Below are 12,677 nucleotides of genomic sequence, written 5' to 3' on the forward strand. Positions count from 1 at the left end.
TCTAAAAGAAAAATGGTAAACATCATGGCAGTATTTTCTCAGTTGTGTCAATACAGTGATAATTCTGGACATGGACATGTTGTAGGTGATTGGACACGCTGTCCACTGGCACACGAACTGGGCACTTCTTCATTTCACTTCTAATTGCTGAAACTTATTCTGGCTTTACACTGAGATACCACCTTAGCTGCATTACGTAGCACTCCATTTCTTAAACACTACCACCAGACTCCTTGGGAACACTTGAGAAATAAGTGTTCTGCATTACAGAAAAAGTAATTGTACAATCAGACTAAAACCATATTTGGTTTATGCATTTTCATGGATCACGTGCATTTACACTGAGTAAATTAGCTCCTACAGCATCATTTTAGAGAAGGTGATCATTCCCATGTTGAACGATCACAGCTGATAAGAAAGCCTTTTTAAATTTGGCAGAGTTGCTTGCAGAGTGCAACAGAAGCTCTTGTATCTGACCTAATAGCATCTGCGTAACTTTCATCAGTTTTAGACAAAAAAGGAGAATGAAGATGTTTTTATCAGTAGCACACTAGCAGAATTCTAGGCCATGGTCAAGCAGCATGGACTGGAAAGGTAGGGTAAGGTGGTGGTGGTGGTGGGACTCCTACCTACATGACACTGTCTGAGGTTAGTTTTCTTCAGCCGAAAACACTGCTCTACTTCTGGAAGCAGATGGCCCAAGAAGACAAAGCCTACTCTGCACATAGCAGGTAGCTCCTGAAGCAGCAGGCCCTCTTACTAACGAATCCACTTGGATCTGTCACTGCTGCTGGGTTCCCAGGTAGCAGCACTGGGTGTTTTTTGCATCTTTTCTTAGCATCGGCTTCAATAAGCCTCTTCAGCACAGGTAACTTCACAGCTATCCACAGTTGCTCTTTCCCTGTCTTATATTACTGAGACCTTTGTGGAAGAAGGGAGAGAGCAGGAGGATGGGCTCAAAAACAATAAACGATGAGCAACAGTGAAGAAATGGGAATGTTGTGAATTAGAATGGTCTTAACGACAGTGTCTTGGAGATCAGTGTTCAGATTTCGGTTGTGGTGTGCTCTCACATGACCCTGGGTAGATCACTAACTTGTTTTGTGTTTGATCTCATCTGTAGAATACTCCTTTTGTCTTTTTGCTTGGAGCAGGCTCTCCAGAGGAGCCACTGTCTTTTGTTCTCTGTTTGCATAGTCTGATATGCTGCTAAAATAATGTTAGTATTATTTGAAGGCCTGGTCTATCCACCAACTTGTACTACTCTGATTTTAATGGAAGTATGGTGTTAAATATTGCTAGACTGTCAGCTATTTGAGCTGTAGGTGCTGGAAGGGCATAGAAGGGGAAAGCTCCTTCCAAATGTGTCTTACTTTTACACCATTCTCAAAGCACCCCCTGCATGCCACTGCTGGAGAAAGGTGACTGGTCTGCAGGGACTTTTGGCCTGATTCAGTACAAGAATTTCGCTTAAATCCATGTAACATTACACCCTCAACTAAACGCATTAATATCTTTATGCTATTTACTATCATGGTGTATTATTTTAAACATAAATATAGAAATACATAGCTTTTAAAAAAGTTCTCATTCATAAAAAAGCTGTGATTTGCTGTACTAGACGAATACATAGGTTTTTGCCTCTTGGGAAAAGGACATTTGAGAAGGGCAAGAGCATTTCGATGTAACATCTCAGCAGAAGCAGCCCAAGGTGCCACACTGGAGGCATAGCGCTATACATGGGCAAATATAAAGAATGAGAGAAACCGGGTAATTGCACTTGCTGAATTCTGGTCATTAGTAATTCATGATTATTTATGGCTGTCATTTGTACTTCACTCAGAAATATAATTGATTGGCTCCCTCTGGGTCATGCTACTGAAATGGCAGAAAGCGTCATTAAAAAGGGAGGGCCTGTAAACTTCTTTCTGTGTTTTATGTGGACCAGGGTTATTAAGCCATGAACAGATACACAAAAGATCACTTTTTTTAATGCTGACAAAATATGAAACAGTATTTCTGCCCTGATATAGTCATTTAACACGATGAATGCATATTTAAGAAAAGAAGGGTCCAAGTAAACTTTGCTTACAGAGAAAGTACAAGTGTCTCGGAAGTCCCAGCATTAGTCTAAATCTGTTTTCATTGAAGCAAATGATAGAATTCCCTGTGGTTTTATTTCGACTCATGATACATGGGAGCGGAGCCTGAGAATCCAACCAAAAGCAGGCACATTTTAGTATGCTATATACAGCACTAGCGCTGCCTTGTTAATACTTAAATGTGCTAATTACTAGCAGAATAAAAATTCCTTTATTTCAAGGGTCTTTCTCCCAAGATTTTCCATTTGGAAGTTAACGGTTTAGAGAACAAATGTATTCTGTACTCTTAAGTAAAGAATTTTTCTTTGGTCTTAACTATTTTGTCATGGATGGCTCACAAGGCAGAAGGGAAATGCACACACATGGAAACAGTCTATTACTAAACAATATAATTCTGTTTTTTTGAAGAAGAGAGAGACTGTCCATATGAGGGAAATAAAAGAGGGATTAGATGGAGCTGCAAGAAGAATTAACCTATATTTTGAACCTTCTTTCTCCAATTCCTGAGGAAAAGGGGGTTTAGAAAATAGGCTTTTTGCTGCTCTAGTTTCTATAAAAATCTTTAAAGTTCTGCTGCTTTTTCTTAATATGCAGACTTCGTAAGAACTTGCTAAAGAAGTGAATTGGACCATAAAGAGCGTTTTAAATGGAGCACAGACGCCTGTAGTCTAACAGAACTAGCATTTTTATAGTGCACTTCCCAAGGATTTGCATGAATTTCTACAAAGAAAAGCTGCTTACTCATTCTTAAGCAAAAAAGTTTTTTCTCTGTGACATTTGTGAAGCACAGAAGAACTAACAAGCCGTACAATGCATGGAAACGTTTACCATTCATAACATTAAAGCCATATAAATCAGTCTAACTTGATGTATGGAAAAATAATTTTCTTTTACTGAAACCTTTTTAGTTTCTGTTGTATACCACCAACATCCAGCAAACGACGTTTCACACTATTTAAGCAAAAATAAAGTACAAAATAATTATAACTACACACAGTAAACTCTTATGTGCAGGGATTTTCTGGCTTTCTCAACCTTTCAGTTAACTACTTCCTCCAATGTCCAGAGTTACTTCATCTATACTACTGCAAATGATGTTTGCACATGCTTGAATGCAAAACTCCTCACCTACATTGAGTGTCCTGCCTCATTCTCTTCTGCAAACCTCTTTCTAGCACGGCCCTGTCCTATTGCCCTTGCATTGCCTCTCCAGGTCTGCAGGGCTCCCAGGGGCTCATGTGCATGCCTCCCTTGTGACTGCAAGTGGGAAACTGGGAATCAGTTCGAGGAACATCTTTCTTGTGTAAACAACCCAGGTGTGTAAATTCTGCTATCGCAGGAGAAGAGAAAGAACAGATACTGGGGTTTCCATAAGCATTGTATCAGAAGGAAAAGAAAATAAGAATGGGTGGTAACCAGGAGGAAATTTTGTCTATGTAAACAAGTGGCACATTTTGATATACCTGAAAGCCCCCAGTTTATGTCTGCCATCAACAAAGTGGCAATTAATTAGTCTTCTCTACCCACCCAGAAAAATAAAACATGTAAATCGTTTACCTTGCTAAATAATTAAACAGCAGCTACTGATAAAGTGACATTTATGTAATAGCACAACCATGTGCTGTCTTATCAAAGTATCTTCCTCATACCTCAAACAAAAATAAGACTGTCTCTTCTAGTAACAGGGTACAATTCTGTCATCTCAGTCATGGCTGCAAACTCCCATTGACTTGCACAGGAGGTCCAGCCGTGTCCTCGCAGCGTGAAGGCTGGAGGGCTCCCAGCCTCTGGACCTTGTGCCAATTTTGACCTCAGGAAGATTTGGCCTGAAATTAGCATCTAAACAGTGGCAGTTGGCTCTGGAATTGCTGGAGGATACCAAACCTCTCAGTACAATAATTGTTGAAGTAAAAGCATGTGTGTATGGTATAAACCAACATGAGAAAATCTGTCCTCACAAAAGGTATTTCACTGTGACATATATCCAGAATTAATAGAGAAAGAAGGAGATTTCGGCAGGAGGGATGCCAAATGCCTCGCACAGCTCTGACAGAGAGAAAAGCCATTATATATCCAACACCTTACACACAGCACTGTAAAATTACATGGAAAGCCATGTCTTAGCTAGGTAGTGCAAATTCTTCACAAGCCAAAATGACAGGTTTTTTCCCTGTTTTTCTTCCTTCTTTCCTTGTTGATTCACCCATCACTGATTTGTTCTTTCTCCTCCTCTACTGGCCATGTGTACTGTAGCATCCTATATTCAATAATACATACGCATCCAACATTAGATGATGCAGGTTCATAATATGCTGCATCTGGCAAGCTACTTAATAAGTAGCTACCAACACGAGAGAGATTTGAAAACAGACTCAGGAATGCACTTGGGTCTTACCAACACTACACCCAGCAAGATCCTACTGGACTTTTTACTCATTTATCTCCAAGGCAGCACTCAAACTTTTCCAGCCTTTTTCACAACTCTTAGAAGTTTGATCTTAAAGTATAGTCACATTGTATTTGTTGCTTTTACATCTCCTAACTGTCATGGGCTGTGTTCTTCAGCAGTTTCACCTGATGTTTAGAGTTTAACAGTGAAGTTCATCTGCTGCTTCTGGTTTTTGGCCAGATACAGCATATTGCCTTTTTTTTAAATTTATTAATTCCTGTTTATTTTTCTCAACATTTACTTCTTGGAAATAGGAATTAGTGAAAGCCCCATGATTTAAATGAGAGTTTAAGACATCATTTCCTTTTATTTATTTGGTGGGACCCTCCATTTGGATTTGTGTCATGGCCTCCCCTATTATACCTTGTTGCATCATCTCTCTTTTTCTCAATTATGAATATGTATCACATTTTACCTTAATTGACTGTGACAGCATTTTCCTTTCCATTATCAGAGTTTGGCCATGCCAATTGAATGCCAATGGCATGCTCTGCTTCATAACATCTTGCTTTGCTATTGGACTCACCTCTGTTTCAGTCAGAGCCTGAACTAAGGCATTGCAAAGGCAAAACTCCCAGTGACTTTAGTGAGCATCAAATCAAGCTGAAGTGATTATTTTATTTTCATTCCAAGTATTAAAATAAAACTCCTAGGAGACACTGACCTCCCAGACAGGATTATGCCATGTTTATCTATCGATTTCTTGCTGCCTTTACAATGTAGATTTTAAGTAGTGTGCTCTCTGCAGCCTACTTTTGTGCAAAAGTCTTTAACATACACTATATACTTTAAATTACTATACTATAAATTAAAATACTATCAATACTATTCTATTTCATAATCATTACATAATTTCTGTTAAAAAAAAAATCAAGCATCCCTTCCTTATTTACTGTATGGTCTTAATTCAGAGTATTTATCTCTGCGTCTGTTGCAGTAGCTAAGCCTGCTATCTGGCTCCAAAACAAATTTCATCAAGGTCCATGCAGTTCAGTTTAACTACATACACTTCAGTTAAACTACAGCTTTCTTCATATTCAATATATTTCCAATGCAAAGAAGGTCCAAAAGCTAAGCATTTCAACGTTTCAGACAAGTTAATTTATCCATCTTTTGTGCCATGAAAGATCCCATTGTCTTTGTCACATGGCATGTAAGGTTCTTAAGAAATTATGCATATTTGTAGGTTTTGGCAGTCTTCTGAAGCATTCATATGCATGGATTTCTTTTTTTTCTTGTGTTATTTCAGATGTAACTATTTATAAGGAAGAATTTTGCTGAGCATAATTCAGCAGCATTAGGAATAAAGTCTATGATTATAGAGCCACTTCTTTTAACAAAGTGAAACTGTACAGATATATTTATTGGCTTTTAAACACTAGGAATAATTGTTTGTCAGTTGTGACAAATTTTCCAGATAGAAACTAAACGTCTTAATATCATCTATTTGCCAAAGTTTCGGAAGGACTCAAAATCAGGCACAAGTACCAATTCTAGATGGACACCAGAAATCAGGCCATTGAGATCGTCCCAGTATATTTTTCTTCTCCATCAGTTTTGTGCTACTAAAAATAAAATACCAATACCTGCTACTTTTTCTAGACAAAAAAGCAGTTTAGCTCTGTTACACATAAGCAGACTTGAGAATTACTAGTTTTCATTATCCAAACATTTTAGCATTCCCATCCTCATGTCCCTTCAATGGAAAATTATATTATTGATGTGCTGGGATGGGAAATACTAAAAAAACCATAACAACAACAATACAGTGAGTTATGCTTTCATTTTACTATAATCATTGCCATCTTATCAAACCCGTGATATAAAACTGTATATATATCAAATATAAATCCCCTGTTAGAGTTATTTATTTACCATGCTCTGCAGAGTCCTAGTATTCTGAAATGCCCAAGCGGAGATTGTTGAATACAAATACCCAGTGACATGCTCAATTCTGACTTGGAGCCAGCACTACAAGATGAAAGGTTCTAGCAGAGCAGCCCTGATGCCATTACTTACAGCATTTTTAACGCCCCTGGCCCCAGGTTTTCTCCAGCCCTTCCACTGGGGCTATCCTTGTAGCCAGTGAAGCAGGACAGGATGAGCACATGCTGCTCAATAGTCTCATTCACTGGCCAGTATCTACAGTTACGCCACTGATGAATGGGCGTTTGTGAAAACCCCCATGTATCAGTTCTGCTGCCAGAGAGGGAACTCGGCGGCGGCAGTAGGCACGCCTACGAAATGCCGTGTCTCAACCAAAAAGCCAAAAGCCAGAAAGTCACAAACCTTTTCTACGCAAGGTCCCCTTTGCAGCAGGAGAGATTTTAGATTAAAATTTAGCTGCCTCGTCTCCCTAATTCTAAGATCTGGTGTCACGTCCTTCTGCCTGGCTATGCAGCGCTTCTCTTTTTCACTGCATTATCAGCCTGTAGAAAATGTAGTCAGGATACTACTTGGAAATAATCCCTGTGGTAACAATTATGATACAGTCCAACTACCACCTGTTCTCTGCATGACATCAACCTGACTTTGAAGTTGTGATTATTTATAAAACAACTACATATGAAAGCACAAAGAGGATGCCAGTCCACAGATTTGCAGAAATAAAGTGTCCTAAGGAACCTAAACTAAAATGCAGGCCTGTACTAAACTGTCTGCAATCCAAGTTCATTACAATATTGGGGAATAAACTGGAAAGCTATCCTTTGCACGATTTTACCAGTCTTTAGCATAAAGATGTAGAAAGCAGCTCACATAAAAAGTTTCCTGCTCAAAAGTTATTCTGAGCACATTTCTGAAAAACACTACAACTGCTGCAATTTAGATTCTTTTCTTTTGACTGCTTGTTGGATTTAATTGTATCAAAAAAAAAAAAGAAATTAGGATGCACACAGTAAAATGTGCAACATTTAATTTGCAGCAGATAATAAAACTCGAACCATAATCAGCACTTCCTTTTTCCAGAGAAAACATTACACTGAACTTAATTTTACAGCTGTACAAATTGTTTTAAAGTAATCTGCTCAATTGGGCAAGTTAATGATATTTAATTTGACCAGGCCAAACTTTACATGCTATGCATTACTGTGAGCAATTGTGTTCAATACAAGTGTTTGTGTAATGTAAATGTAATGCTAACACCTTCCATTCTCAGCTGGCTTAACAAAAAAATACTGGTGTCATCACCTCTCTAAGATAAACCAAAGATGACAGCGTAAAGAGTGTTATGTGCACAAGGTAATTCAGCAGGAATTTAGCCTTTTCAATCTATTCTGCACTTGAGTTAACCCTCTTTATTATCACCCAGCTTTTTGCTGTGGGCAATGCATTAAGTATGGGCTAAATTCAGTTACTGCGCTGAGTAATGTTACTCCTTCAGTTGCCCCACTTACTTTAATGGGACTAAACATGGCATAGCACAGTGTGAACTAAGTGCAATCTGATACAAATAAAGATAGCAGAGTCTAGACTTATATTTTCGACTTTTCAATCATATTCAAGAAGCTAATGTGGCAGTCACCACATTAGTGTACACTTCAGACATGTACAAAAATGATTAAATGACAAAGTAGCAGTCACCACTAATACCTGAGGCTGGACACTATTGCATCTATGTCCAATTAAGGCAATTCATTATTTTTATGCCTTGGAAAAAATAGGCTACTCTACCATGCACTTCCATGCAGAAGGCAACAGTTTCCACTGTGCAACTCACACCTCTGCTTACATATACAGTAATGCAGTTTATCAAGTGAATAGCTGACTAGAAAGAGTACAATATAAGACATCCTTCATAAAGAAAATATATCAACAAAGTATGCTCCTTGACAAGAAGGACTCATGACAGGGGCCCTCACTGTCAGTGCTAGTAGCATCTTCAGATCTCAAATTGCAGTTTAGCTCTACATGTCAGCCAACACTTGCCCCAGTCCAAAGAACATGGTAACAATTATATGATACCATGATGCTTTAGGATCGTAATTTCACTCTAGAGCTTTCAGAAACAAATTGCTCTGGGCAGCTTCTCTTCAACGGTTTCTTTTCAACTGTATTAAAATGCCAACAGTTTGCAGGTTAAAAGAGGATAAAAACTTAGTGGAGTTCCCAGTGGTTCCCACTATTTCTGTAATACAGTTTTCTGAATATGAGCCCATAGAGCTTTTGGATTTGCAGATGTCTCAACAAACAGGCCAAATTTCAAAAGAAATCTCCATGTTAGGCTGGAAACAGCAGGAAGTGGGCACACATTCAGTCTTTTCACCACAGTTCCCTTTTTTTCAGTTCATTCCAAACTGCTCATTGTGTTCAGCTCCCTTAAAATTACAAACCTTACAAACCATACAGTCAGAGACACACAGAAACATTAAAATTTCTCACGAACCAAAACTCAAAATGAGAACTATGGTTTTGCAGCTTTATAAAAATTCTGACAAATATGACCTCATCTCTTCCACAGCCCCTGGGTAGACTTAGATACTTAGGGAAGAATTCATTAGAAACCATGTGAGGAAGGAAGCTAGGCATGAGCGAAATGCAAAGCCACAGTGGGTTGAAGTGCTCGTGCTCAAGACCTCTCTGGATCAGGAAGGACACCTCTGCTTGCCAAAGATTTGAAACTGTGTATGGAAGTGAATGCCTCATTTTGGTTTTGCTGCTGTGAACAGAAGCTTCACTCCTTTAAAGAGGAGGGATCTGTGTTCAGATTTTCTCCTCAGACCCCCACCTTCCATGGCCTGGCATGTCTGGTACTGGTAGTTCTCGGTGGGGTCTCTCAGTCGTGTTTAGTAAAGGTGTTCTGTTATGTATAAGTATTCACTCAACCAGGAGACAAAGGTAGCGAGATCTGGGGATGGGAAATGGCCAAGCTACACAGGCAAAAAGTTACTTCGAAAAAAAGCCCATGATTGTTTTTTCCTTGTTATTTCTATTCACTATCCCAGTATGATGTCCATACCCATCCCTAAAATACAGGTTTTTATTACAGTGACTGGGTACTACCACCATGTTTCATCTGAAAAATTGTTTATCAGACACAAATACATGGTTTTGTAATTTCAGATCTTGTCCCAGCAGTTCTGTTGAGCAAAAACATTAAAAGATTAAAGAATAAACAAAAAAAACCTAGAAAAATTACAGGAGAATCAATAACTTGTTCTGTTTGAACAAGGGCTGTGGGATTCTAACCTGCAAGAAACAAATGAGATGCTGGTTTGTACTTTAGCTCAAAGAGTGAGCCCAGTAAAATCTAACTGTCAAAATAAAAAGCAGAGCATAGGATTTGTAAAGTTACTGTAGTGAAAGGAGAAAATGAGAGATGCGTAACATTGCATAAAGAGTTCCTAGTGCTTGCTGCGTAAACCTTTAGATGGAAGCCGACACATAAATTAACAGCCAAAACTAACAAAGATATCCTCCACTTTAACTGTTTCTCTCATTGCTTTGCTTGCTTTCTTCCCACAGGTCAATGGGAAGGATTTATCTAAAGCAACACACGAGCAGGCAGTAGAAGCATTCAAAACAGCCAAGGAGCCCATTGTGGTGCAGGTCCTGAGAAGAACTCCACGCACCAAGGTCTTCACTCCTTCTCACGACTCTCAGCTGGTAGATGTGGGCACACAGACAGATATCACTTTTGAACACATCATGGCTCTAAGCAAGATGGGCTCACCTACTCCACCCGTCTCTGTGCTAGACCCATACCTTCTACCTGAAGAGTAAGTAACAGTTTGTGAAGCCCTTGAAAATCCTTGCTTTCCTTAATGTGACATGTTAGTAGTAGTTCACAAACTCACCTTTACTTGCTGCTGAACATGTACTTCCAGAAGTAGTCAGGATTCATACACCATGGAGCCATAACTCAAAACGTTTTCATTTTTTCTACACATTAGTAAGCCATTACTCACATGAGTAACGCCACTGAGTCACAACATGGCCTCGTAAAAGCTCATTTTTTGCTGGCATTTGATGGATAAAGTTATTGCTTCTTGTAATACCTCTCACTGCCTCTTTGGGTTGCTTATGTTTTAACTTTATTTTTTATGACTGCCATAAATTGTGTAATGCTAAGAGCTGCTACATTCTGTTCCAGTGTATTAATTACTTTATTATAACCCTGCAGCCATGTTACTCAAATAAATTATTTTCTAGAACTAAAATTACTTACTAGTGCTGTCATGGATGTTTTAGAATCAAATTTTAATTATTGTTAATGGTAGTTTGATGCTTTTGTACTTACAAATAAAAATGACAATTATCTCCTGGCACACACACCCCACACCCTCACACGCTGTTCAAGAGGAAAACAGCTCCCCAAGGAGCCCATGCAAATTGCCTGTCATCTTGCCATGCATCTCCACAAGGGAAAAAGCAATAGAAAGGATTCTGAACATCCCAGTTGCTGTGCATGAGAGACCGTGATCTGGTCAATCCACAGCAATACCTGGTTTTGAGATGATCCTGTACACCGTGAAAGACAGTGCTAGTGTGCACACGTCCTGGCTGTGCAGTACAGCTCTCAAAGGGGAACCCACAGACAGCCTGAGCTGTGAACATTGATCAGCACGCAAACATACCCCAGCGTGCCTCTCCAGACATCCCTGTCAGTGCTTCTAGGAAATAGGGTTTAACTACAAACAGGCACTGACCCTGTACTGCTCCTAAGCGCTTTCACGGCCTGTTAACATTCACGCATTCAGCCAGGAACTGGGCTTCTGTGTGCAGTGTCTGTTCCTTTCATGACTCTCAGTGCTGATCACTTGAAAGATAGTTCCAGTGGATATTACTGCATGGCCACCTATTCCCAGCCTATTGAAAATTCAAGCACAGCTGCATGTTTTAGCGGAAACGTTTGACAAAAGGCTATAGCTTTGAGCTTGTTTGCAGTGAACAAGCAGCAGGGCTTAGAGCACAGTGGAGAGGACACACTCTTAGAGCAGCTATACTGCATACCCCCAAACACATTTGCAAGAGGGGCTTTCAATACCTGCAATTTTCCAACTGCAAAACCAATTACATTAGGAAAATGGCAAAGATTAATTAATGATGAATCATTTAGGTTGCAACATGCCTGCATAACACCAGCTCAGTCCTATCAAGTAACTTCGTATCGCCCCTTAATCATTAGGCATAGATTCCAACTGCTAGCATATTTGGTGGCCTTACTCTGAGTTGTAGATGTTGGTCTTAACCACATAACCTGCCTCACGCCTATCCCTACGTATCAGGCAGTTAGCTATTCAAGTATGCTGTCACCCAGCATGTGCAAGCAAACAGTCATTTTTTTTCCTAATGCTTCCTGTACCTTCTCCAAATCCCATTCAAATTAATCTAACCTATGTATAACAACTTGGGTATCTTAGCCAATTAGCAGATGCTGTTACATAAATAGCCTCACACTTACAAAGAAACATGTATCTAGTTAACAGAGAATTAAAGGGAGTTTACTTTCATTGCAGGAAAAAAATTCCGGCATAGAAAAAAGCGATCACAAGCAATACACTCCTTACAACTTCCAAAGTACAGACAGTGAAACTGTCAGAGAGCTCGAGTTGTAAAAAGCAGCATGCCAATAGCGAATGGCAATATGAAGAGTGGTGCATATTTAAATAGTATGTAAATCATTATACACAGCCTACTACATTCAAATCAATCAACAGAATGCTGTTGATCCAAATAGTTGGGTGACAAATTATTTTTATAATACAAAGTATTTGTGGTGGCAAAGTAAAAATGCCAAGCAGCTAGGCAAGAATGATTTTACTTTCATGTGTGCAAATAACCTAAGCCCACAAGTAAATAATCTAGTATTCCCTCTCATCGTGAACCCTGGCAAATATCTGCCCACTTAGCTGTTACCTGGTATCCCTTCCCCTACTTTGCCGCTATTCTCTCTGTATATTTTTTCTCCAAGTCAGCTTTGCATTTGGAGAAAAATCATTAATAAATGCTAAGACTCTTCTCTCATTCATCATCAGGTGCCAAATGTTTTAGGCTCCTCTTATAATACCTGTAATTTTTGTTTAATACATTTATTGGCATAAATGGTATAGTGCATATGATTAACCACATGCAACTTCTTGGTGTGGTTTTTAGTCCATCATGTTCACGATAACTTGCTGTAAGCT

At 39.1% G+C, this 12,677-nt stretch overlaps 1 protein-coding gene across 1 annotated transcript in view; it reads left to right on the forward strand.

Annotated features, from left to right (window-relative positions):
- Positions 1-12,677, forward strand: part of LOC104833676 (E3 ubiquitin-protein ligase PDZRN3-like) — a 32,862-nt gene that overhangs the window by 5,783 nt on the left and 14,402 nt on the right. Inside the window, exons 2-3 of the mRNA XM_010570536.1 lie at positions 10,015-10,268; positions 10,624-10,635. Coding sequence (XP_010568838.1) covers positions 10,015-10,268; positions 10,624-10,635 — 266 coding nt within the window. The remainder of the gene's footprint in view (positions 1-10,014; positions 10,269-10,623; positions 10,636-12,677) is intronic.

Source organism: Haliaeetus leucocephalus, unplaced genomic scaffold (assembly GCF_000737465.1).
Source record: "Haliaeetus leucocephalus isolate CR32 unplaced genomic scaffold, Haliaeetus_leucocephalus-4.0 Scaffold2, whole genome shotgun sequence".
In the NCBI taxonomy this organism is placed as follows: domain Eukaryota; kingdom Metazoa; phylum Chordata; class Aves; order Accipitriformes; family Accipitridae; genus Haliaeetus; species Haliaeetus leucocephalus.